Raw genomic sequence first — 25,451 nt, 5'->3', positions numbered from 1 at the left:
TCAGCGCACGGGGCACTCCAGACCTTGTGCTCCCCAGCACGTACTTCAGGAGGCGAGGGCTGCTTTACCACCCACTACTCGGATCTTCCTCAACCGGGTCCTGTGAGAGGGCACACCACACCCACCCTGCACCTCAGGCCCTCTGGACCTTTTCATTGGGCCCGTGCCCCATGGCCCTGCCAGGCCATCCCACCCCTTTACCGCAAGCCGGCTGCATGACTTGCAGCCAGTTTGGTTCCAGACCGTGCTAAGAAAACATCTGTACATGCTCGTGCTCCACGCTCTTCATGTCCTCACCTTTGTGTTCTGCCCCAGCACGAAGTGGCAGGACCTCTTGCCACCTCTGGAGGGTGAGGAATCCCGGTGGGCCAGCCTATATACTACCCTGGTCCTGAGGCCCGCCAGGGACATCAGCTGGTGGCTCCTTCAGAGAGCTGTGAGCACAAGCATGTACTTGACATGGTTCACTCCCTTCCCGGACACCTGCCCGTTTTACAGCATGAGGGAGGCCCTGGCGCACGTTTATCTGGAGGGCACCAGGTTGCAGCCCCTATTCCAGCTCCTCTTGGACATCATGTTATGTGTTTGGTTGCACTTTTCCCCTCACCTGTTCCTCTACGCACTCCCCATCCATGACCCCAGAAAGTCGCTGGACCTCCTTGTCAACCTCCTCCTAGCCCTGGCCAAAATGGCCATCTACAAAACCAGGGAGAGGAGGTTGGCCAACGGGGTTTCCTGCAACTGCAGGGCCTATTTCCACTCCTCAATCCGTTCACGCATCCGGGCAGAGTTCCTCTGGGCGGCATCCGCTGGCTCCCTTGACACCTTCGAGGAGCAGTGGGCACTGTCTGAGGTTCTCTGCTTGGTGTCCCCGTCCGGTTCCCTTCGTTTAGCCCTGTGACCTCACTCCCGTTCCTGTTATCTCCTGAGTTGTCCCACACAATTATTTGGTATCCTGGACCTGTGGATCCTCCCCTTAGGTGGGGGCAGGTCCTTTTAGCAGTCGGCTTCTTCCTGCCCACTTCCTGGGTCCCAAAAGGACTACTCTACTGTACCCAACTGGCATGGCTCTATCATAGTAGATATATAGGTTAGTGTCCATATAGTGATGATAGATAGATAGATACCCACTTTAAATACTGGGCCTGTGGTTGCTACTGTCCTGCAAAAATAATGAAGTGACTTGCCCAAGATCTGTGGCAGAGTCAGGCCCTGGACCCAGATCTCCTAAATCCCACTGAGTGCCCTACCCAGGAGATTCTCCTGACTCCCCACTGTGGCCATCACTGCAATACTTATGTGCCAGACCGTGGAGGATCTGGTGCTCTCTCATTACATTCCTCCCCAACTCCCTCCAACCATACTCCTGCTGCTCCCGTGTTCTACCCCAAACATGCCTGCTCTTCTTTGCAGCATCATGCTTTGCTGGGCTTTGCAATTGGCAGTGCTACCCTTCAACATGCAAACCATCACCTCTCCAGGCCTGAGATCCGCATGTACTTTACCTGTATTCAAAATGATCCTTTCTGAAGGTGCTTAGTCCTATCATGGAGCAAGGAGCTGGGAACGGACAGAGTGGAGGAGCAAAAGAAAAGCGAGCTGTAATGAGGCTGGTTCGGCGGGACCCAACTGAAAGTGCCAATTCAGGACAAATTGCTTCAAGCAGGGTAGTTACAGTCCAAGGCTGGGGTTTCTATGCACACCAAGGCAAATCAAACCAGGCAAGCAGAGCAGACTTTGGTCTCACCCCACTGGCTAACGACAAGTCACACAAGCAATTCCCTTAGACACTCCAGTTTCCCAGTATCTCCACCAGGGCCACTCCTTATGGGGATGAATGGTTATGAAAACCAATACCCCAGTAAAAGAAAAAAGGTTCTCCCAATCCCAAAGGACCAAGCCCCAGACCCAGGTCAATATACAAATCAGATCATACCCACAAATCATGCTGTTGCCAATCCTTTAGACTCGAAAATCTAAAGGTTTATTCATAAAAAGAAAAAGATATAGATTTTAAAGATATATATAGGGGACTAACTTGAAGGGGAAAGGAGTCCAGGAGAGCTGGCTGTATTTCAAGGAATCCCTGTTGAGGTTACAGGGACAAACCATCCCAATGAGTCGAAAGAATAGTAAATATGGCAGGCGACCAGCTTGGCTTAATGGCGAAATCCTAGCGGATCTGAAACATAAAAAAGAAGCTTACAAGAAGTGGAAGGTTGGACATATGACCAGGAAAGAGTATAAAAATATTGCTCGGGCATGTAGGAATGTTATCAGGAGGGCCAAATCGCACCTGGAGCTCCAGCTAGCCAGAGATGTCAAGAGTAACAAGAAGGGTTTCTTCAGGTATGTTGGCAACAAGAAGAAAGCCAAGGAATGTGTGGGCCCCTTACTGAATGAGGGAGGCAACCTAGTGACAGAGGATGTGGAAAAAGCTAATGTACTCAATGCTTCTTTTGCCTCTGTCTTCACGAACAAGGTCAGCTCCCAGACTACTGCACTGGGCAGCACAGTATGGGGAAGAGATGGCCAGCCCTCTGTGGAGATAGAGATGGTTAGGGACTATTTAGAAAAGCTGGACGTGCACAAGTCCATGGGGCCGGACGAGTTGCATCCGAGAGTGCTGAAGGAATTGGCGGCTGTCATTGCAGAGCCATTGGCCATTATCTTTGAAAACTCGTGGCGAACCGGGGAAGTCCCGGATGACTGGAAAAAGGCTAATGTAGTGCCAATCTTTAAAAAAGGGAAGAAGGAGGATCCTGGGAACTACAGGCCAGTAAGCCTCACCTCAGTCCCTGGAAAAATCATGGAGCAGGTCCTCAAAGAATCAATCCTGAAGCACTTGCATGAGAGGAAAGTGATCAGGAACAGCCAGCATGGATTCACCAAGGGAAGGTCATGCCTGACTAATCTAATCGCCTTTTATGATGAGATTACTGGTTGTGTGGATGAAGGGAAAGCAATGGATGTATTGTTTCTTGACTTTAGCAAAGCTTTTGACACGGTCTCCCACAGTATTCTTGTCAGCAAGTTAAGGAAGTATGGGCTGGATGAATGCACTACAAGGTGGGTAGAAAGCTGGCTAGATTGTTGGGCTCAACGGGTAGTGATCAATGGCTCCATGTCTAGTTGGCAGCCGGTATCAAGTGGAGTGCCCCAAGGGTCGGTCCTGGGGCCAGTTTTGTTCAATATCTTCATAAATGATCTGGAGGATCATAGAATCATAGAATCATAGAATATCAGGCTTGGAAGGGACCCCAGAAGGTCATCTAGTCCAACCCCCTGCTCAAAGCAGGACCAATTCCCAGTTAAATCATCCCAGCCAGGGCTTTGTCAAGCCTGACCTTAAAAACCTCTAAGGAAGGAGATTCTACCACCTCCCTAGGTAACGCATTCCAGTGTTTCACCACCCTCTTAGTGAAAAAGTTTTTCCTAATATCCAATCTAAACCTCCCCCACTGCAACTTGAGACCATTACTCCTCGTTCTGTCATCTGCTACCATTGAGAACAGTCTAGAGCCATCCTCTTTGGAACCCCCTTTCAGGTAGTTGAAAGCAGCTATCAAATCCCCCCTCATTCTTCTCTTCTGCAGGCTAAACAATCCCAGCTCCCTCAGCCTCTCCTCATAACTCATGTGTTCCAGTCCCCTAATCATTTTTGTTGCCCTTCGCTGGACTCTCTCCAATTTATCCACATCCTGCTTGAAGTGTGGGGCCCAAAACTGGACACAGTACTCCAGATGAGGCCTCACCAATGTTGAATAGAGGGGAACGATCACGTCCCTCGATCTGCTCGCTATGCCCCTACTTATACATCCCAAAATGCCATTGGCCTTCTTGGCAACAAGGATGGTGTGGATTGCACTCTCAGCAAATTTGCGGATGATACTAAACTGGGAGGAGTGGTAGATACGCTGGAGGGGAGGGATAGGATACAGAAGGACCTAGACAAATTGGAGGATTGGGCCAAAAGAAATCTGATGAGGTTCAATAAGGATAAGTGCAGGGTCCTGCACTTAGGACGGAAGAACCCAATGCACAGCTACAGACTAGGGACCGAATGGCTAGGCAGCAGTTCTGCGGAAAAGGACCTAGGGGTCACAGTGGATGAGAAGCTGGATATGAGTCAGCAATGTGCCCTTGTTGCCAAGAAGGCCAATGGCATTTTGGGATGTATAAGAAGGGGCATAGCGAGCAGATCGAGGGATGTGATCGTTCCCCTCTATTCGACATTGGTGAGGCCTCATCTGGAGTACTGTGTCCAGTTTTGGGCCCCACACTTCAAGAAGGATGTGGATAAATTGGAGAGAGTCCAGCGAAGGGCAACAAAAATGATTAGGGGACTGGAACACATGAGTTATGAGGAGAGGCTGAGGGAGCTGGGCTTGTTTAGCCTGCAGAAGAGAAGAATGAGGGGGGATTTGATAGCTGCTTTCAACTACCTGAAAGGGGGTTCCAAAGAGGATGGCTCTAGACTGTTCTCAATGGTAGCAGATGACAGAACGAGGAGTAATGGTCTCAAGTTGCAGTGGGGGAGGTTTAGATTGGATATTAGGAAAAACTTTTTCACTAAGAGGGTGGTGAAACACTGGAATGCGTTACCTAGGGAGGTGGTAGAATCTCCTTCCTTAGAGGTTTTTAAGGTCAGGCTTGACAAAGCCCTGGCTGGGATGATTTAACTGGGAATTGGTCCTGCTTTGAGCAGGGGGTTGGACTAGATGACCTTCTGGGGTCCCTTCCAACCCTGATATTCTATGATTCTATGATTCTATGATTCTATAGATGTGAGCTAGAATTGGTTAAATGGAATCAATTACACACAGTAATGGCAAAGTTCTTGGTTCAGGCTTGCAGCAGTGATGGAAGAAACTGCAGGTTCAAATCACGTCTCTGGAGTACGTCCACAGCTGGGATGGGTCTTTCAGTCGTTTGTTCAAAGCTTCAGTGTAGCAAAGTTCCTCCAAAGGTAAGAAGCAGGACTGAAGACAAGATGGAGGAGCTGCAGCAGTTTTTTATATTCTCTTGCTATGTGGTCTTTCTTTCTTTGTCCCAAGGACAAGCTGTCCATCACATGGTCTGGAAAAACCTCAGAGTTCTGTCCATAGGCAAGAATACTCTGGGAGATTGTGTCAAAAGCTTTGCTAAAGTCAAGTCCACCGCTTTCCCCTCATCCACAGAGCCAGTTATCTTGTCATAGAAGGCAATTAGATTAGTCAGGCATGACTTACCCTTGGTGAATCCATGCTGACTGTTCCTGATCAAATCCAAGCAGATTTTGGCCCAAGTTTACACACAGGATTCTTTTTACTAATTACCAACCTTATAAACTCAACTTGGACCCTGAGAGGTAGGTGGTGTGTGTATTCCTTCTTATGCATCATCTTTGAAAACCTAATCCAAATGAGAGATAACTAAGGGATGTCTATGTGAATCTGATTTTGGGTCAGGATCACAGGCGATGACAAGAGGAGAAAAGACCCTAGCTTGTACTTCAGCTCCCAGATTGGCTTTCCAATGATGGCATCTTGTAAACTGAGCTAATGCTGAGATGGAGTCCTTAGGCCAAAACCTGCCTGGGTTTATGTAGTGACCACCATCCTGCTCATGACCAGTGACTGAAGTTAAAACACCTCATGCTATAGGACTAGCCCCCCCACCCTCCAGCTAAGAGCTGCACCAGCTCTCATCCTCTGTGGGTTGGGCAGCGAGAAGGGACATGTCACCTTCACTGAAAATTGGTGTAATGGGGTAGTCTGCCCTTAAGGGTAGTGGACAGGGCTGGTCTTAGGGAAAATAGCACGCTGGGTAAATTTTTATTTTGGAGCCCCATATCCCTGTGGGCTCTCCCCCGCCCCATTGTTCATGACTCCCTCCACCCCAAGTTCCCCTCCCACATTGCCCCTGACCCCCACAGGCTCCAAGGTTGGCCAGGGGTGACTCTATGGGCGGGGAGTGGGGTAGGGGCAGGAGCTGTGGCAGCTGCAGATGGCAGTGGAGCGGGGCAGAAGGAGCACCCCCACTTCGGAGGAGTTACCTGGCTGGGGTCAGGCTGTAATTACTTGACAGTAGGCACTGAGACTCAAAACGTTAGTTCTTTTATAAACCATTCCAACACAAATTGTCATGGTCATGTGTCCAAATATACAAAGTAAATACCCCTAAATCAAGCTCTAGTAAGTTCTCAGGCAGCAGTTTTCTTACTATCCCGAGATGTACATTTCAATTATTACTGATGGAAGTAGTTTTTGTTGCTTTGTGCGCATGTAGTAAAGTGGATGTTTACTGATAAAAATCTAATTCTTCCAAGCCTATTTATAACCTGGGTGAATATACACAGCATGTAGGTCAGTTTAAAATGTGGTCCATGGATTACGCCTACCATTTCTACAGGTTGCAATCTATCCCCAACCAGCACAAGACTGCCCCTTGCAATATAGAACCGGTGTTTTCCCTGGTCTGCTTTCAACCAGCCTGACCACTGGGATTGCCATTCCCATTCCCAAACCTGTTCTATGAGGTGTCCCCATGAGATGAAGGGTAAGGGTGAGGGCAAATGTCAAGGCTGGCACTTTGAGTGCAGAAGATGGGGGTCCGCAAAGGACTTTTAAAATTAATACTGGCCACTCCAGGCTTGTATTAAACTTCCAAGGTTACAGCTTTTCTCTGACTTTGGATTGGTAGATGTTGCCACCACCCAAGTACAGAACCCCTTTGAGAGACCAGGAAGGTGCACTTGGGAATTCCTTCCTGTGGGGTACCCTTAAGACCTTTCACCCATCCCGTTCAGAGAAGAGCTGAGAAAGAGTGGGGGGGAAAGGAAATCAGCTGTTGCCACCAGCTAATTAAACATGTGCACTAACCTCTTAAGACACAAAAATCCAATTCTGTTACTAAAAAAGGTAAATTTTATTAATAAAAAAAGAAAGAAAATACATCTGGGAACTTAGGCTTTTGCTAGATTAAAACAAACAAAAAACCTACAAGGATTAAGCATTAAGAATAGCTTTCTTGAAGTCCATCTTAAAGGTTACAAGCAAAATAAAAGCACTTCGGTTAGCACAGAGGAATCCACAAGCCATAATGAAACAAAAGTAATAAACCTAATTGCGTCTTCCTAGACATTTCCTGATCTACTTACATATCTGGGGTTTTAAATGAGTAGTTTCTAGGTATTATACTGTGAGGGAAAATTAACAGGACATAAAACTCAGGTCAAGGTTCTGACTTTGGTCAAGCTTGCCTGCAGGCCGTAAACTGAGATCCTGCTTGCTTATGTGTGTCAAGCGGTAGGAGAAGTCACAGTGGGAAGTCCCAAAAATGGAACAGTGGTTTTCCGTGCATAAGGGGCATGAAGGGGCAGGATTGAAAAGTCTCCAGATAGAACAAATTTGCAATAGTGAAGCTTATGAAATATATAACCGTAACAGTTGTGTTAGAAAGGTCGCTGACCGCAAAAGAACAGATAGTGAGTAACAGGAGGGGGCCTAGATGGGGAGACGCTTGTTTTTGCTTTGGACCAGTATTGATTTTGCAATGTATTCCAAATAAGGTAATTAATACGGAAATATGTGTAATTTGTCTGTAATGTAATGTAATGTGTAATTTGTTTTAACCTTTATAAGCTGGTTAAAGTTTAAGAAGGGCAAAGCAGCTATGGCTGACTCTCCCTGTATACATATGCTTGAATAAAGGTCGCCTCAGGCGGGTTCTGATTCAAACTTAACATGTGGTCAATTTTCCACCACAATATTGATGACTTTTTTCATACCTGGCCCAAGCTCTTTACAGCATGTCTGTTCTGTCCCTTCTCTCTGGGAGAACAACCACAGACAGACAAAAGTGGAGGCTTTGTTTCACTTTTAAAAAGTGGCCCTTTTCTCACTGGCTCTTTTGGCCAGGTGCCCAGTCACTTCCTTTTACCTATGCATAGCAGTGACACTTTTTAACGCTTTACAGGTAGAGCAATTAGAGGACAGCTACTAAGAGGGATTTTTATAGCTACTGCCTGTCTGGGTGTCCATAAAAGGGAGCTACCCCTACACCATTTTCATTTATCACGGCAAAAGAGGGAAGAAATACAAACATGGTGAATTACCTCATATCCTGTCAAGCAGGACAGGGGGTGAAAAAGACACAGGCTGAGGTATTCAAAGATGCCCACTTCACATTAAAATGAATGAGGAGAGTGTCCGCATCACATGGGCTGTTTAAAAAATTTCAGCCACAACCTTTATTTGCAGCAGAACGGGAGGTTGTTCCTACACCTGCATCATATCAATCTGACAATCCAAAGGGCCCAACAGTGGGAGGAGACACTGTGGCTCTCACCAAGGCTGGGTTCACTGCTCTGATATGACTGAAAGATAGATTGGAGGAAAATATGAAGGTGAAGTTCAGAACATGCCCATCCATATTCCTTCAAAGCTCCAAGAGAAGAGATGACAGAGCTAAGCATTTGTTTCCTTGATCTGGTGAATTTTAAAAAGACAGACACAAGACAAAACCAGCACCGTCGCTTTCAGGTATGCGTAGGTATGAAAGGAAATGAAAAACTAGCCATTGCACCACTTGCTCTCGCACTGAAGAATGCTTTGGAAGCTGCTTTTTCTCTTGTCTTGCTGCCTCTATTCCCTTGGGCATGTGTAAAACTAGTTTTGTAAGCCCTTGTTTACACTACAAAGTTTTGTCAATAAAAGACAACTTTTGTCAACAGAACAGTGGATGCATACACACTGAGCTGTGACTTTTGGTGGCAAAAATGCCCTGTTTTGGCGATAAAATAAAACCACCCCAAGAGAGACAAAAAGCTTTTTGCACAAAATTTTTGTCGACAAAGTGCAAGTGATTTTATCGCTTTAATTGGCCTCCAGGAGGTATCCCACAATGCCCATCCTGACCCTTCTGGTCAGCAACCAGGTAAACTTGACATTAGCAAAGCTTCTGACACTGTCTCCCACAGTATTCTTGCCAGCAAGTTAAAAAAGAATGGATTGGATGAATGGACTATAAGGTGGATAGAAAGCTGGCTAGATTGTCAAGAACAATGGGTGGTGATCAACGGCTCCATGTCTAGTTGGCAGCCGGTATCAAGCGGAGTGCCCCAGTGGGTGGTCCTGGTGCTGGTTTTGTTCAACATCTTTATTAATTATCTGGATGATGGGATTAATTGCACCCTCAGCAAGTTCGCAGATGACACTAAGCTGGAGGGAGAGGTAGTTATGATGGAGGATAGGGATAGGGCCAGAGGGACTTAGACAAATTGGAGAATTGGGCCCAAAGAAATCTGATGAGGTTCAACAAGGACAAGTGCAGAGTCCTGCACTTAGGAAGGGAGAATCCCATGCACCGCTACAGGCTGGGGACCGACTGGCTGAGCAGCAGTTCTGCAGAAAAAGACCTAGGGATTACAGTGGACGAGAAGCCAGATATGAGTCAGCAGTGTGCCCTTGTTGCCAAGAAGTCCAATGGCATATTGGGCTGTATTAGTAGGAGCATTGCCAGCAGATTGAGTGCAGTGTTATTTCCCTCTATTCGCCACCGGTGAGGCCAAACCTGGAGTACAGCATCCAGTTTTGGGCCCCCCACTACAGATTGGACAAATTGGAGAAAGTCCAGCAGAGGGCAATGAAAATTATTAGGGGGCGGGGCACATGACTTATGAGGCTGAGGGAAGGCTGAGGGAACTGGGGATTTGATAGCAACCTTCAATTACCTGAAGGGGGGACTTCCAAAGAGGATGGAGCTGGTAAGGAAAAGTTAGCACATGTGATTCCATTTTGGTTTGGGGCCCACCATTGTCAACGCAAGCACATCATGCAACAGGAGGAGTGTTCCTTCGATACTGCATTCCTGTGAAAATCCTCCTCCTTCTCTCCAGCCTGCCTTGACTCCCGGGATCTGTTTTTTGTCAGTCCCTAATTCCCTATCTCCTGGCCTTTGATGTGAGGCCACCCATCCTGATAATAAAAGTAATTGATGTATGGCTTTAGGACCATGCTGTGTAATTAACATACTAGTATAGCACGAGGAATGCACCAAGCAGGGATAGGTGGTAGATAAGAAAAGGGTTTGTTTATTGGTTTGTTTATTGGCTAAGGTTTCCGATGCACGAGGGCAACATGCTTTGCTAAAAAGTATATAACCTTTGTATAATCTGTATTTGGGGTCCCCTCCTGGCTAGCGGGGGGGCACCACGCTCGAGCGTAATAAACTTGGTGTTTTTTGGGAACTCTGCAGTTGTGGACTTTGTTTATGTGCCTCAGCCTAGATTCGAACTGTGCGTGACCTATCAGGTATAATTCATAGCATTTGTGTACGTGTCCTACCAGGTGTAATTCGTAACAGAGCTGGCTGTTCTCAGGTAGGCTATTCTCAGTGTTAGCAGACGATAGAACAAGGAGTAATGGTCTCAAGTTGCAGTGGGGGAGGTTTAGGTTGGATATTTCACAAGGAAGGTGGTGAAGCCCTGGAATGGGTTACCTAGGGAGGTGGTGGAATCTCCATCCCAGCTACCTTCGAGACACCACTGATTTCCTGAGGAAACTACAATCCATCGGTGATCTTCCTCATAACACCATCCTGGCCACTATGGATGTAGAAGCCCTCTACACCAACATTCCACACAAAGATGGACTACAAGCCGTCAAGAACACTATCCCCGATAATGTCACGGCTAACCTGGTGGCTGAACTTTGTGACTTTCTCCTTACCCATAACTATTTTACATTTGGGGACAATGTATACCTTCAGATCAGCGGCACTGCTATGGGTACCCGCATGGCCCCACAGTATGCCAACATTTTCATGGCTGATTTAGAACAACGCTTCCTCAACTCTCATCCCCTAACGCCCCTACTCTACTTGCGCTATATTGATGACATCTTCATCATCTGGACACATGGAAAAGAAGCCCTTGAGGAATTCCACCATGATTTCAACAATTTCCATCCCACCATCAACCTCAGCCTGGTCCAGTCCACACAAGAGATCCACTTCCTGGACACTACAGTGCTAATAAACACCACCCCATACCGGAAACCCACTGACCGCTATTCCTACCTACATGCCTCCAGACCACACCACACCATCCATTGTCTACAGCCAAGCTCTGCGATACAACCGCATTTGCTCCAACCCCTCAGACAGAGACAAACACCTACAAGATCTCTATCAAGCATGCTTACAACTACAATACCCACCTGCGGAAGTGAAGAAACAGATTGATAGAGCCAGAAGAGTTCCCAGAAGTCACCTACTACAGGACAGGCCTAACAAAGAAAATAACAGAATGCCACTAGCCGTCACCTTCAGCCCCCAACTAAAACCCCTCCAATGCATTATTAAAGATCTACAACCTATCCTGAAGGATGACCCAACACTCTCACAAATCTTGGGAGACAGGCCAGTCCTTGCCTACAGACAGCTCCCCAGTCTGAAGCAAATACTCACAAGCAACCACATACCACACAACAGAACCACTAACCCAGGAACTTATCCTTGCAACAAAGCCCATTGCCAACTGTGCCCACATATCTATTCAGGGGACACCATCACAGGACCTAATAACATCAGCCACACTGTCAGAGGCTCGTTCACCTGCACATCCACCAATGTGATATATGCCATCATGTGCCACCAATGCCCCTCTGCCATGTACATTGGTCAAACTGAACAGTCGCAACGTAAAAGAATAAATGGACACAAATCAGATGTCAAGAATTATAACATTCATAAACCAGTCGGAGAACACTTCAATCTCTCTGGTCACGTAATTACAGACATGAAAGTTGCGATTTTATAACAAAAAAACTTCAAAACCAGACTCCAGCGAGAGACTGTTGAATTGGAATTCATTTGCAAATTGGATACAATTAACTTAGGCTTGAATAGAGACTGGGAGTGACTAAGTCATTATGCAAGGTAAGCTATTTCCCCTTGTTTTTTCCTACCCCCCCCCCCAGACATTCTTGTTAAACCCTGGATTTGTGCTGGAAATGACCCACCTTGATTATCATACACATTGTAAGGAGAGTGATCACTTTAGATAAGCTCTTACCAACAGGAGAGTGGGATTGTGGGGAGGGGGCGAGGGGGGAGAAAACCTGGATTTGTGCTGGAAATGGCCCAACTTGATTATCGTACACATTGTAAGGAGAATGATCACTTTAGATAAGCTATTACCAGCAGGAGAGTGGGGTGGGGGGAGAGAAAACCTTTTGTAGTGGTAAACACCCATTTTTTCATGCTTTGTGTGTATAAAAAGATCTTCTACACTTTCCACAGTATGCATCCAATGAAGTGAGCTGTAGCTCACAAAAGCTTTTGCTCAAATAAATTGGTTAGTCTCTAAGGTGCCACAGTAATCCTTTTCTTTTTGCGAAAACAGACTAACACGGCTGTTACTCTGAAAAAAGAAAAGAAGTACTTCTGGCACCTTAGAGACTAACAAATTTATTTGAGTATAAGCTTTTGTGAGCTACAGCTCACTTCATCGGATGCAAGTGAGCTGTAGCTCACAAAAGTTTATGCTCAAATAAATTTGTTAGTCTCTAAGGTGCCACAAGCACTCCTTTTCTTTTTGTTAACGAGGTTGTTCTCTCTTGAGACTGAGAGAGGCCAGACAGAAATCCATCGTCTCCAACCCATCCTAATCCAAGTCTCCCATATTGCAACCAGTATAGGTAAACCAGGCAAGGCGGATTAGTTTATCTTTTGTTTTTTATGAATTTTCCCTGTGTTAAGAGGGAGGTTTATTGCTGTTTTCTGTAACTTTAAGGTTTTGCCCAGAGGGCAATCCTCTGTGTTTTGAATCTGAATACCCTGTAAAGTATTTTCCATCCTGATTTTACAGAGATGATTTTTACTTTTCTTTTTTTTAATAAAATCCTTCTTTTAAGAACCTGACTGATTTTTCCATTGTTCCAAGATCCAGGGATTTGGGTCTTTGATGATTTTGTAACCAATTGGTTAGGATATTATTCTCAAGCCTCCCCAGTAAAGGGGGTGTGTAGGCTTGGGGGGATATTTTGGGGAAAGACGTCTCCAAGTGGTCTCTTTCCCTGTTCTTTGTTTAAAACGCTTGGTGGCAGCAGCATACTGTTCAAGGACAAAGCAAAGTTTGTACCTTGAGGAAGTTTTTAACCTAAGCTGGTAAGAATAAGCTTAGGGAGTCCTTCATGTGGGTCCCCACATCTGTACCCTGGAGTTCAGAGTGGGGAAGGAACCCTGACACTAGTGCTAATCCCTGTGTGGATGCTTTGATTTTGGTTTGAGTTTGGTTTCCTTCATTTTGTTTAAGTCAGTTGGAAGCAGTATTAAATTCACCTCAAATAAGGCTCTCTTAATCCAAAATCAGAGTATTTACATATGAGTTTGGACAGGTTTAACTATATCAGTTTAAAAACCAATTTAAGTTCAACCAGTGTAGGTTTTTTTCATGTGGACAAGGCCTAAACCACTAATTCGCAGTAGAGTAGTTTGAATAAGCAGTGTTTTGGTTTGCTGGCCAAAATAGAGGCAGGGGAGTTTGGGGTTGACTGAAACAACAATTTTGTGAAATTTTGGCAAACCAAAAGAGTTGGAAAAAATTGACTTGGGGTCAAATGAAACATTTTATTTTCAAGGGGGTTTTTTAACCTTAAACATTTAAAAATGAAATCAAATTAGAAATGAGAAGTCGCTTCAAACTGGAAAATTACAGTGTTTTGCTTTGAAAACATCAAAATGAAACTTAAAAAAAAATTGCCTGGAAGGGGGAGGTTTCCAGCCAAACTAATGTGGATAATTTGACAGAAATTTACAAAATATTTTGGTCAGCCAAAACCTTCATTTTTAGGTGGAAAGCAATTATATCCAAAAAAATTTCACACAACTCTAGTTCTCAGCCATTTTCACACCTTGACCCCTTTTCCATACTAAGACCCCCGGGCTCCTCCTCCATTTCTTTCATTGGTAATAAGTGATGTATAAGGCAGGCAGAGTTGTAGGAGAGATAAGATCGCCAGTGGCAGAGGTTGACTGAACATCCAGACTTCCTTAAGGACCTAGCTATAGATGGATCCTGGTGGTGCTAGATCTGCAAGGAGGCTACGTCTTTTGGGATTTGCCAGGATGATGATTTAACTGAGTTGTATCTCTGCTTTAAATGCAAAACTCAACACAACCTGCAACTGACCCTTCTATGACAAATGGTGCTTGTTTCAGTTCTCAGGGACTGTCTCAGACAATTTCTTCCATTGTGGAGACATAAGTTTACATCTCCCACGCTTTACTTTAAGGGTCAGATCATCAGCGAGTAGATTGGTCTAGCTCCATTGTAGTCAATATGAAGCTCAGTTGTCTGCTAGAACTAGCTCCACTCAAGTCAAGAGAGTTATATTAGCAGAAAGTTTGGCCTGTCACTTTGTGGTGTGTGTGCAGCCCAGCAATGCCCAGAAGTCATAGTTTTGGGAGCCATCTGCCCAGCTTCACTTTTCTTTGTGAAATAGCTGGGAAAGTGCATCATTTTTTTCATTAAAAATTCATTTTGGAGCTGCTCTGTTTCACAACATATAATTAACTGAGTTCTCCTTCTCCATTAGTCATCCCCAGAGTTTGCAGGGATCTTGCTCATCTCTTTTCCTCTTCACTTCACTCTCTCTCAACCCTTTTGTAACTCACTCTGGCATCTCTGGAGATACAGGGGGCCAGAGCAGCAGCTGGTGCAACTCAGCTCCAATCTGCATAAGTCAGTAGAGCTGTGCTGATTTACACCAGCTGAGGATCTGGCTCAGATATTTCATCTGACAGCTGAAAGGGGAGGAAAGAAATAGCTTCCCTTTCTCTCCTACTATTCTCCTGCCCCCAAGATGCACATTTCTCAGTTCTCCCCTGGAGGATGGCCTCTAGGGGTGAGAAGGGTCAGCTGGACTCATGCCCCATACAGTCCTCTGCTCCTCTGCTTAGACTAGCTACAAGGGAGACAATTATTGATCCATCCATAGGCTATGTCTACTCTCCTCACTAGTGCTGGTGGCATGTAGGCAAGGGGTAGCTTACGGTGGACACTCACACGTTCCCACAATACCAGACATTCCAGTACTTCAGGGAATGCTGTGGGCCCACCTCTGCTGGTGTGACTCCGCTGCGTGACCTCACATGCACTGTGCCTGCACAGGGGGGAGGGGAGCCATCTGTAAGAGTGCACTGTTCCACCCCCGTAGGTGTGATCTCACATGAACAGTACTTTTGAGGTCATGCTGGAAGGGGGAGGAGTGGCATGCTATTAAAAATGGTGTCCCGCATCCAATATCAGACAAAACCAAGTCCAGTTTTGTCCCAGAGCCAGACAGGGGACAAACCACCCCAAAAGAGGATTGTCTGGGTCAAACCAGACGAGTGGTATCCCTAGGGTAGCTACACGCCACAGTGAAAAGCAAGCTGTGTCCATGCTGTGGTGTGTAGCAACACATGTCAGTGAAAGGCTCTGGCCAGGGGGAGGTAGTAGGGACAGGCTCTGGCAGTGGGGAGCTGGCAGAGCCTTTCTCTGCTACCGGAGTCTTTCCCTGTGTCAGACTCTAGCAGTGGGGCAGTAGTGAGACACTACACTGCTAAGAACATAAGAATGACCATACTGGGTCAGACCAAAGGTCCATCCAGCCCAGTGTCCTGTCTACCGACAGTGGCCAATGCCAGGTGTCCCAGAGGGAGTGAACCTAACAGGTAATGATTTAGTGATCTCTCTCCTGCCATCCATCTCCACCCTCTGACAAATAGAGGCTAGGGACACCATTCCTTACCCATCCTGGCTAATAGCCATTAATGGACTTAACCTCCATAAATTTATCCAGTTCTCTTTTAAACCCTGTTATAGTCCTAGCCTTCACAACCTCCTCAGGCAAGGAATTCCACAGGCTGACCATGCACTGTGTGAAGAAGAACGTCCTTTTATTTGTTTTAAACCTGCTACCCATTCATTTCATTTGGTGGCCCCTAGTTCTTATATTATGGGAACAAGAAAATAACTTTTCCTTATTCACTTTCTCCATACCACTCATGATTTTATATACCTCTATCATATCCCCACTTAGTCTCTCTTTTCCAAGCCGAAAAGTCCTAGCCTCTTTAATCTCTCCTCATATGGGACCCGTTCCAAACCCCTAATCATTTTAGTTGCCCTTTTCTGAACCTTTTCTAATGCCAGTATATCTTTTTTGAGATCAGGGGACCACATCTGTATGCAGTATTCAAGATGTGGGCGTACCATGGATTTACATAAGAGCAATAAGATATTCTCTACCCCTTTTTTAATGATTCCTAACATCCCGTTTGCTTTTTTGACTGCTGTTGCACACTGTGGTGGACATCTTCAGAGAACTATGCAGGATGACTCCAAGATCTTTCTCCTGACTACTGCACTGGGCAGCACAATATGGGGAGGAGGTGACCAGCCCACTGTGGAGAAAGAAGTGATTCGGGACTATTTAGAAAAGCTGGACGAGCACAAGTCCATGTGGCCGGATGCGCTGCATCCAAGAGTGCTAAAGGAGTTGGCAGATGTGATTGCAGAGCCATTGGCCATTATCTTTGAAAACTCATGATGATTCAGGGAAGTCCCGGACGACTGGAAAAAGGTTAATGTAGTGCCCACCTTTTAAAAAAGGAAGAAGGAGGATCCTGGGAATTACAGGCCAGGCAGCCTCACCTCAGTCCCTGGAAAAATCATGGAGCAGGTCCTCAAGGAATCAATTCTGAAGCACTTAGAGGAGAGGAAAGTGATCAGGAACAGTCAGCATGGATTCACCAAGGGCAAGTCATGCCTGACTAATCTAATTGCCTTCTATGAGGAGATAACTGGCTCTGTGGATGAGGGAAAAGCAGTGGACGTGTTGTTCCTTGACTTTAGCAAAGCTTTTGACACGGTCTCCCACAGTATTCTTGCCAGCAAGTTAAAGAAGTATGGGCTGGATGAATGGACTATAAGGTGGATAGAAAGCTGGCTAGATCAGTATCAAGTGGAGTGCCCCAAGAGTCAGTCTTCGGGCCGGTTTTGTTCAATATCTTCATAAATGATCTGGAGGATGGTGTGGATTGCACCCTCAGCAAGTTTGCAGATGACACTAAACTGGGAGGAGAGGTAGATATGCTGGAGGGTAGTGATAGGATACAGAGGGACCTAGACAAATTAGAGGATTGGGCCAAAAGAAATCTGATGAGGTTCACAAGGACAAGTGCAGAGTCCTGCACTTAGGATGGAAGAATCCCATGTACCGCTACAGACTAGGGACTGAATGGCTTGGCAGCAGTTCTGCAGAAAAGGACCTCGGGGTTACAGTGGATGAGAAGTTGGATATGAGTCAACAGTGTGCAGTTGTTGCCAATAAGGCCAATGGTATTTTGGGATGTATAAGTAGGGGCATTGCCACCAGATTGAGGGACGCGATCATTCCCCTCTATTCGACATTAGTGAGGCCTCATCTGGAGTACTGTGTCCAGTTTTGGGCCCCACGCTACAAGAAGGATATGGAAAAATTGGAAAGAGTCCAGAGGAGGGCAAGAAAAATTATTAGGGGACTGGAACACATGACTTCTGAGGAGAGGCTGAGGGAACTGGGATTGTTTAGTCTGTGGAAGAGAAGAATGAGGGGGGATTTGATAGCTGCTTTCAACTACCTGAAAGGGGGTTCCAAAGAGGATGGATCTAGACTGTTCTCAGTGGTAGCTGGTGACAGAACAAGGAGTAATGGTCTCAAGTTGCAGTGTGGGAGGTTTAGGTTGGATATTAGGAAAAACTTTTTCACTAGGAGGGTGGTGAAACACTGGAATGCGTTACCTTGGGAGGAGGTGGAATCTCCTTCCTTAGAGGTTTTTAAGGTCAGGCTTGACAAAACCCTGGCTGGGATGATTTAATTGAGGACTGGTACTGCTTTGAGCAGGGGGTTAGACTAGATGACCTCCTGAGGTCCCTTCCAACCCTGATATTCTATGATTCTATGATTAGTTGTAGCTAAATTAGCCCCCATCATATTGTATGTATAGTTGGGGTTATTTTTTCCAATGTGCATTACTTTACATTTATCCACATTAAATTTCATTTGCAATTTTGTTGCCCAATCACTTAGTTTTGTGAGATCTTTTTGAAGTTCTTCACAGTCTGCTTTGGTCTTAACTATCTTGAGCAGTTTAGTATCATCTGCAAACTTTGTCATCTCTCTGTTTACCCCTTTCTGCAGATCATTTATGAATAGGTTGAATAGGATTGGTCCTAGGACTGACCCTTGGGGAAAATCACTAGTTACCCCTCTCCATTCTGAAAATTTATCATTTATTCCTACCCTTTGTTCTCTGTCTTTTAACCAGTTCTCAGTCCATGAAAGGATCTTCCCTCTTATCCCATGACAACTTAATTTACGTAAGAGCCTTTGGTGAGGAACCTTGTCAAAGGCTTTCTGGAAATCTAAGTACTCTGTGTCCACGATCCCCCTTGTCCACATGTTTGTTGACCCCCTCAAAGAACTCTAATAGATTAGTAAGACATGATCTCCCTTTACAGAAACCATGTTGACTTTTGCACAACAATTTATGTTCTTCTATGTGTCTGACAATTTTATTCTTTATTATTGTTTCAACTAATTTGCCCGGTACTGACGTTAGACTTACTGTAATTGCCAGGATCACCTCTGGAGCCCTTCTTAAATATTGGCATTACATTAGCTATCTTCCAGTCATTGGGTACAGTAGCTGATTTAAAGGACAGGTTACAAACCATAGTTAATAGTTCTGCAATTTCACATTTGAGTTCTTTCAGAACTCTTGGGTGAATGCCATCTGGTCCCGGTGACTTGTTACTGTTAATTTTCTCAGTTTATTCCAAAACCTACTTTAGTGTCACTTCAATCTGTGACAATTCCTCAGATTTGTCAACTACAAAAGATGGCTCAGGTTTGGGAATCTCCCTAACATCCTCAGCCGTGAAGACTGAAGCGAAGAATTAATTTTTAATTAATTAGTTACTCTGCAATGACTATCGTCTTTAAGTGCTCCTTTTGTATCTCAATTGTCCAGGGGCCCCACTGGTTGTTTAGTAGAACAGCTAGCAGAACTGCCCCGCATCCCAAAAGTTTCCCCAGTTCCTAATAAATCTAAACACCATCTCTCTACACCATCATCTCATCCATGCAGTGAGACTCTGAAGCTCTGCCTGCCGACCTGGCCCTGAGCATAGAACTGGTAGCATTTCTGAGAATGCCACCACAGAGGTCCTAGATTTCAGTCTCTTTCCTAGCAGCCTAAAATGGGCCTCCAGGACGTCTCTCCTACCCTTCCCTATGTCATTGGTACCTACATGTACCACGACTACCGGCTCCTCCCCAGCACTACACATAAGTCTATCTAGATGCCTCGAGAGATCCGCAACCTTCGCACCAGAAAGCCAAGTCCACCATACAGTTCTCCCAGTCATCACAAACCCAGCTATCTATGTTTCTAATGATTGAATCTCTCATTACTAACACCTGCCTTTTCCTAATGACTAGAGTTCCCTCCCCTGGAGAGGTAACCTCAGTGCGAGAGGATACCCCAACATCATCTGGAAGAAGGATCCCAACTATCAGAAGGTTTCCCTCTGTTCCCGTTGACTGCTCTCCTTCTCTGGGCCTTTAATCCTCCTTAATAGTGCAGTGGTGGGACAAATCTACAGTGCCCCGGAAAGCCTCATCAACATACCTCTCTGCCTCCCTTAGCTCCTCCAGTTCCGCCACCCTGGCCTCCAAAGCCTGTACACGGTCTCTGAGGACCAGGAGCTCCTTGCACCGAATGCACACATATGCCACCCTCCCACAGGGCAGGTAATCATACATGCTACACTGAGTGCAATAAACAGGACAGCCCCCACTCTGCTGCTGGGCTTCTGCCTGCATTTTCTCCTACAGTTACCTAGGTTAATGACAGGGTTTTTGTTTAAATCAAGAAGTTTTGATTATAGTTTAGTGTAAAGATTTTAAAGAATGGCAAGTGTACCTTGCCCCCTTCCAAACTCCCTCTTGAAACTCCCTGTTAGCGGCCCCTGTTCACAAAGCTCCCTGGTCACTAAAAATAGTATGTAGACAGGGAGACATGGCTTGGGAAAGTAGAGATCCATGCAGGATACATATTCCCAGGCTTCAGGAGTGTCTTTACTCTGCTTGCCTAAGTCATGACTCACCATCTACATGGCTATTGATACCCATGCTAGGTATTACTAGCCGGGTCGGTACTCTACATGCCACCGAAAGAAGCGTGCAGTGTAGACATACCTTAGATTCAAAGGCCAGAAGGAACTATTATGATCCTCTAATCTGACCCACAGGTGACACAGGCTAGAGAGCTTCAGCCAGTGACTCCTGCCTCACCTCATTTTTCTGTGCCTCCATTTTCCCATCTGTCAAAGGAGGGTAATGATACGTACCACCCTCATAAAATATTCACGGGAAAAGGCCTACCTCCTGTAACAACTCTGATCCTGCCCAGATGATTCGCAGTCGAGCTTTGCCCTTTAAAATATCCCCAGCAGGTCTGTTAATACCCCAATGATAGGGCAGTTTGCACCTTTGAGATCAGCTTCAGGCTTCCTGCAGGCTCAGGAAAACATCACTGCAAGGGTTTCTGTTCCTTTCACCTTTAGTAAGTTAGTTTTGTAACCATAAGTGTGGAGAGACTCAATTTTTTTCTTTCTAAATTTAAGGTTGATTCAGGTTTTTTTTTTTAACTGAGAGCCTGGAACCCAACTATGCAGTAAATTCAAGAAGAACAATTCTGCTGCAGTTCACACAGCCTCATAATCACATTATAGATGGAATATGGCCCAAGACTGACCCGATCCATTGGAAAAAGGTCATTAGCAACCCAATAGAGGGTGATAAAGTTAGTCACCACTAAATCCTTGGCTGGGGTAAGATTTGAGCCAGTGTCTAGAGATGAGCTCTGTGGTACATGAAGGGAGGGGGTAGCTCCATTTTATGGACACCCACCCAGCCAGTTAGCTATAAAATCCCTGTTAGTAGCTGTTCTCTACTTGCTTTACCTGTAAAGAGTTAACAAGCCCACAGGTAAAAGGAAGGGAGTGGGCACCTGACCAAAAGAGCCAATGAGAGGGTTAGAACTTTTTAAAATTGGGAAAAAACTTTCCTTTATCTGTGTGTTGTAGTTCTTGAGGAAAGAGGGGAACAGGGAATAGTTATGCTGTGAGCCAGGTATGAAAAACCATTAGATCATACCTAAAGATTGCTTATCTGAAACCCCAGAAATGTAAGTAAATTAGGAAATGTCTAGGAAGATGTGATTATGGTTATTTCTGTTTATTTCTTATTGGCTTGTGGACTCTTCTGTGCTAACCCCAAATGCTTTTTGTTTTGCTTGTAACCTTTAAGCTGGACCTCAAGAAGGTTATTCTTGATGTTTTAATTTTGTAAGTGGGTTTTTTACATCTAGCAAAAGCCTAAGTTCCAGATGTATTTCCTTTCTCTTTGTTTTTAATAAAATTTATTTTTTTAAGAACATAAGAATGGCCCTACTAGGTCAAATCAAAGGTCCATCTAGCCCAGTATTCTGTCTTCCGACAGTGGCCAGTGACAGGTGCCCCAGAGGGAATGAACAGAACAGGTAATCATCAAGTGATCCATCCCCTGTCACTCATTCCCAGCTTCTGGCAAACAGAGACTAGGAACACCATTCCTGCCCATCCTGGCTAATAGCCGTTGATGGACCTAAGAATCTAAGAACAGTATTAGATTTTTGTTGTCCTAAGAGGTTTGTGCATATGTTGTTTAATTAGCTGGTGGCAACAGCTGATTTCCTTTGTTCTTCTTTCTTAGCTCTTCCGCAGAGATGGGGTGAAAGGGCTTGAAGGTACCCCACAGGAAGGAATACCCAAGTGCACCTTTCTAGTTTCAAAGGGGTTTTCTGCACTTGGGTGGTGGCAGCATCTACCCATCCAAGGTCAGAGAGAAACTGTAACCTTGGGAGTTTAATACAAGCCTGGAGTGGCCAGTATTAATTTTTAAAATCTTTGTGGACCCCCACCTTCTGCACTTGAAGTGCCAGAGTGGGGAATCAGCTTTGACAAGCTGTTATAGAATGTCCTTTGTAGGGATCCATACTCACAAACCCTTTGTGATGAGTGACCTCATATTCCTATGACATCATGGTAACTATCAGCAACCAGCTCAGTCTGTTTCTGTTCCTGAGACAGGAAGCACCACCTCTACAGGACTCTTGGAGTGGGCAGAGACAGGACAACCTTTTTTAAAAAACCACACACTTAAAAAAAACGTGCTACGAAACCCCCAACTTGTTTGGTTTGGTTTCATATGCCCATCTGTCTTGCAGGGCTCTGGTGGGAATTGCCAAGGGCAGGTGGAAAGGGCTATGGAAACCATCTCCCCACATGTGAGCGTCTCACTAATCAAATCTCTCTCATCCCTGCTGGTAAGTGAATTCTTCCCTATTCAAGTGGACTTCCATCCCAGACCATAAATCCACAGCCCAGGAAGATCAATGGAAAGATTCCCTTTGACCTCAGTGGCAGTTGGAGCAAGCCCCAGAAAACCAGCCACGGTGCCTGTGATGGTATTGACCTGAACTGGGACCATATAGAACACTGTTGCAACCAAGGCCCTGTGGTGGCACCAAATCTTGTATAAAGGGGGTCAAATAAGGTGTCCAAGACAAGGTTGTGGTTTGCTGGTTATGATTATGCTATCTGTATGCATGTATCATTTTTGTATTTAAAGATATAAGTATTGGCTCTATCCTGTCTGTATTTCAAACTTGTGCTGTGCTTCTGGGGGACACCCCAGACAAGTGGGTGTCAGCTCTGCCTAGCCTGCTTGATGGCCCATTAAGGACCATCAGCTATACAACTGACCCATGGAGAGAAGGCAGATACACCTTGTGACTCAGCAAAGTATGCAGGGACTTGCCCATGTGACTCCAAACTCCATTTTGCTGTAATTTTGCATAGTAAGCACAAAGAGGGTTCTTACACCTGGAAAAGACTGTGAAAGGCTGATGCCTCATCTCCATCTTGTCTTCAATCCTGCTTCATACCTCTGGACAAACTTTGCTACACTGAAGCTTTGAACCAAGGACTGAAAGATCCATCCCAGCTGTGGATGTATTCCAGAGACTTGATTTGAACCTGCAGTTTATTCCATCACTGCTAGAAGCCTGAACCAAGAACTTTGCCATTACTGTATGTAATTGATTCCATTTAACCAATTCTAGCTCTCATCTATATCTTCTTCCTTTTATGAATAAACCTTGAGATTTTTGATTCTAAAGGATTGGCAACAGCCTGATTTGTAGGTAAGATCTGATTTGTATATTGACTTGGGTCTAGGGCTTGGTCCTTTGGGATCGAGAGAACCTTTTTTCTTTTACTGGGGTATTGGTTTTCATAACCATTCATGCCCATAACGATTGGCACTGGTGGAGATACTGGGAAACTGAAGTGTCTAAGGGAATTGCTTGTGTGACTTGTGGTTAGCCAGTGAGGTGAGACCAAAGTCTGCTCTGTTTGGCTGGTTTGGTTTGCCTTAGAGGTGGAAAAACCCCTGCCTTGGGCTGTAACTGCCCTGCTTGAAGCAATTTGTCCTGAACTGACACTCTCAGTTAGCTCCCTCCAGAACCAGCATCGTTACAGTGCCTCTAATAAAGGTAGTTTAACAAAGACATATAAAGGCAAGGGGCTTCCTCCAGAGCAATGTTTGTCTCACCCTAAGACAAACAACTGCTTGCTTTGCTCTCGACTTCCTGTATCATCAAGACATTTGGACTCTCTATGCGTCAGTTTCCTGTCTTGAAAATAGAGATCACAAAGCTATTATAAGGGGGACTATGGAAGAATTGAGATAGAGAATATTAGTGATGAAAATACATTCTATATGGAACCCCTTACCTCTTGATCTCAAAACATGAGTTTAAGGCTAACACACTGGGGATTGAACCAGGGACCTCCAGAACTAAAAGCATAAACGACTACAGCTGGAGCTAAGGCTATGTAGCTGGGGGCTGTAACAGACTCTCATCCTGAAGGCAGTCAGAAGACTTTATAAATTCTTGATGAGACAAGCTTTACAGTCACTTTACCTGCTACTAAAGTGCAGCCACATCTGGGGTGAAACATAGCAGCTGTTTAACAGCACAGAGCAACAGTACGTAACAATTTAGGCCAGGACATGAAGGATAATAACTTTCTAGCTGAAGTACACAGGGAATGAGGTAAGCACAGTGAAATCGCCTAAGGGGGAATTTGACCAGGATGCTGGGCACCAATTCTGGAATTTTCCCTGAGTTTTTAACATCCACAGCAGGAGGGACCTGGAGTCGATATCTCCCTGGCTTTCAGAGATTTTTAACGCCAAATGAGACCCGTGTGCTCACCTAATTCTTGATTTGAATTAATTCTGAGCTCTCTTTCTGTCTCCAGGGGATGAAGAAGGTGCCTATCGACAAGGTCGAGTGGGAAGGGTATTTTGATGAGAGCGGCCACCTGGTGAAATCTCGGGATTTTATTTCATCCAACATCCTGGACAGGGTGAGCAGGGTCTGCTCTGAAATGCGACAGTCAGCAGGGAGGACTATGCACGGTGGGCCTTGTGTGCCCCAGGGTCTCCGGCTGCAGCAAAGAAACACTCAGGCTGGGCACAAAGGTGGGGTCAAAACTCCTGTATCCTCCCACAGTCTGGAGGCCATACTGGTGCCAGGCTGGACCCTTCCACCAGTGTAAGAGAGAGCAGTCGGCTGCCAATGCAATGCCCCTTCCACTTACCTTTCCCCCAGGCCACAGCCTCTGCAGCTGGTGCAGGAAGGATCATGTAGGAGCAGCTACACTAGCTCTTTGCCAGCCATGCTTCTCCCTAGGCAAGGAGCATCCTCCAGGGGGAAGCATGAACCTTCTCCTTCACAAGGAAGGATCTGGTGTTATTTCAGCAATGCCAAACTCCATAAAGGGACTAAGGCTCATTTCAGGACAGCTTATCCACCTGAAGGGTTGGTGACCTCCACTGGCCATCAGACCTTAGAGGTACCACATGCTGAGGTTGCTATGACGATTTGGAAGCCAAGCATTTTTTAAAAGAAATACATTGATTCTTTCAAGTTTGTGCATCACTGGACAAAAAAATCACTGTGAAAAATATTAATTTCCCAGTAAAGCACAGGAATTCCTGGCCCACTCCAATACAGCCATTATGCTTACTTGGCTTTTGCATTTTGGAGTTTGTTTAGAATCATAGAATCATAGAATATCAGGGTTGGAAGGGACCCCAGAAGGTCATCTAGTCCAACCCCCTGCTCGAAGCAGGACCAATTCCCAGTTAAATCATCCCAGCCAGGGCTTACAAATGACTCACTTTTGCCCAGTGAGAAAGAGCGTATTTTATTACAAAATAACCTGTTTTTTTTAAACCTCTAAAAATAGCTTTTAATTTTCA

The 25,451-nt window shown here is 45.4% G+C and overlaps 1 protein-coding gene across 1 annotated transcript in view; it reads left to right on the top strand.

Moving 5' to 3' along the window:
* Positions 1-25,451, top strand: part of TBC1D21 (TBC1 domain family member 21) — a 144,462-nt gene that overhangs the window by 75,682 nt on the left and 43,329 nt on the right. The window contains exon 2 of the mRNA XM_073361424.1: positions 22,345-22,443. Coding sequence (XP_073217525.1) covers positions 22,384-22,443 — 60 coding nt within the window. The 5' untranslated portion in view covers positions 22,345-22,383. The remainder of the gene's footprint in view (positions 1-22,344; positions 22,444-25,451) is intronic.

Source organism: Lepidochelys kempii, chromosome 10, assembly GCF_965140265.1.
Source record: "Lepidochelys kempii isolate rLepKem1 chromosome 10, rLepKem1.hap2, whole genome shotgun sequence".
NCBI lineage: Eukaryota > Metazoa > Chordata > Testudines > Cheloniidae > Lepidochelys > Lepidochelys kempii.
The sequence above is the reverse complement of the archived record's forward strand: the minus strand, read 5'-3'. Positions and strand labels throughout refer to the sequence as shown.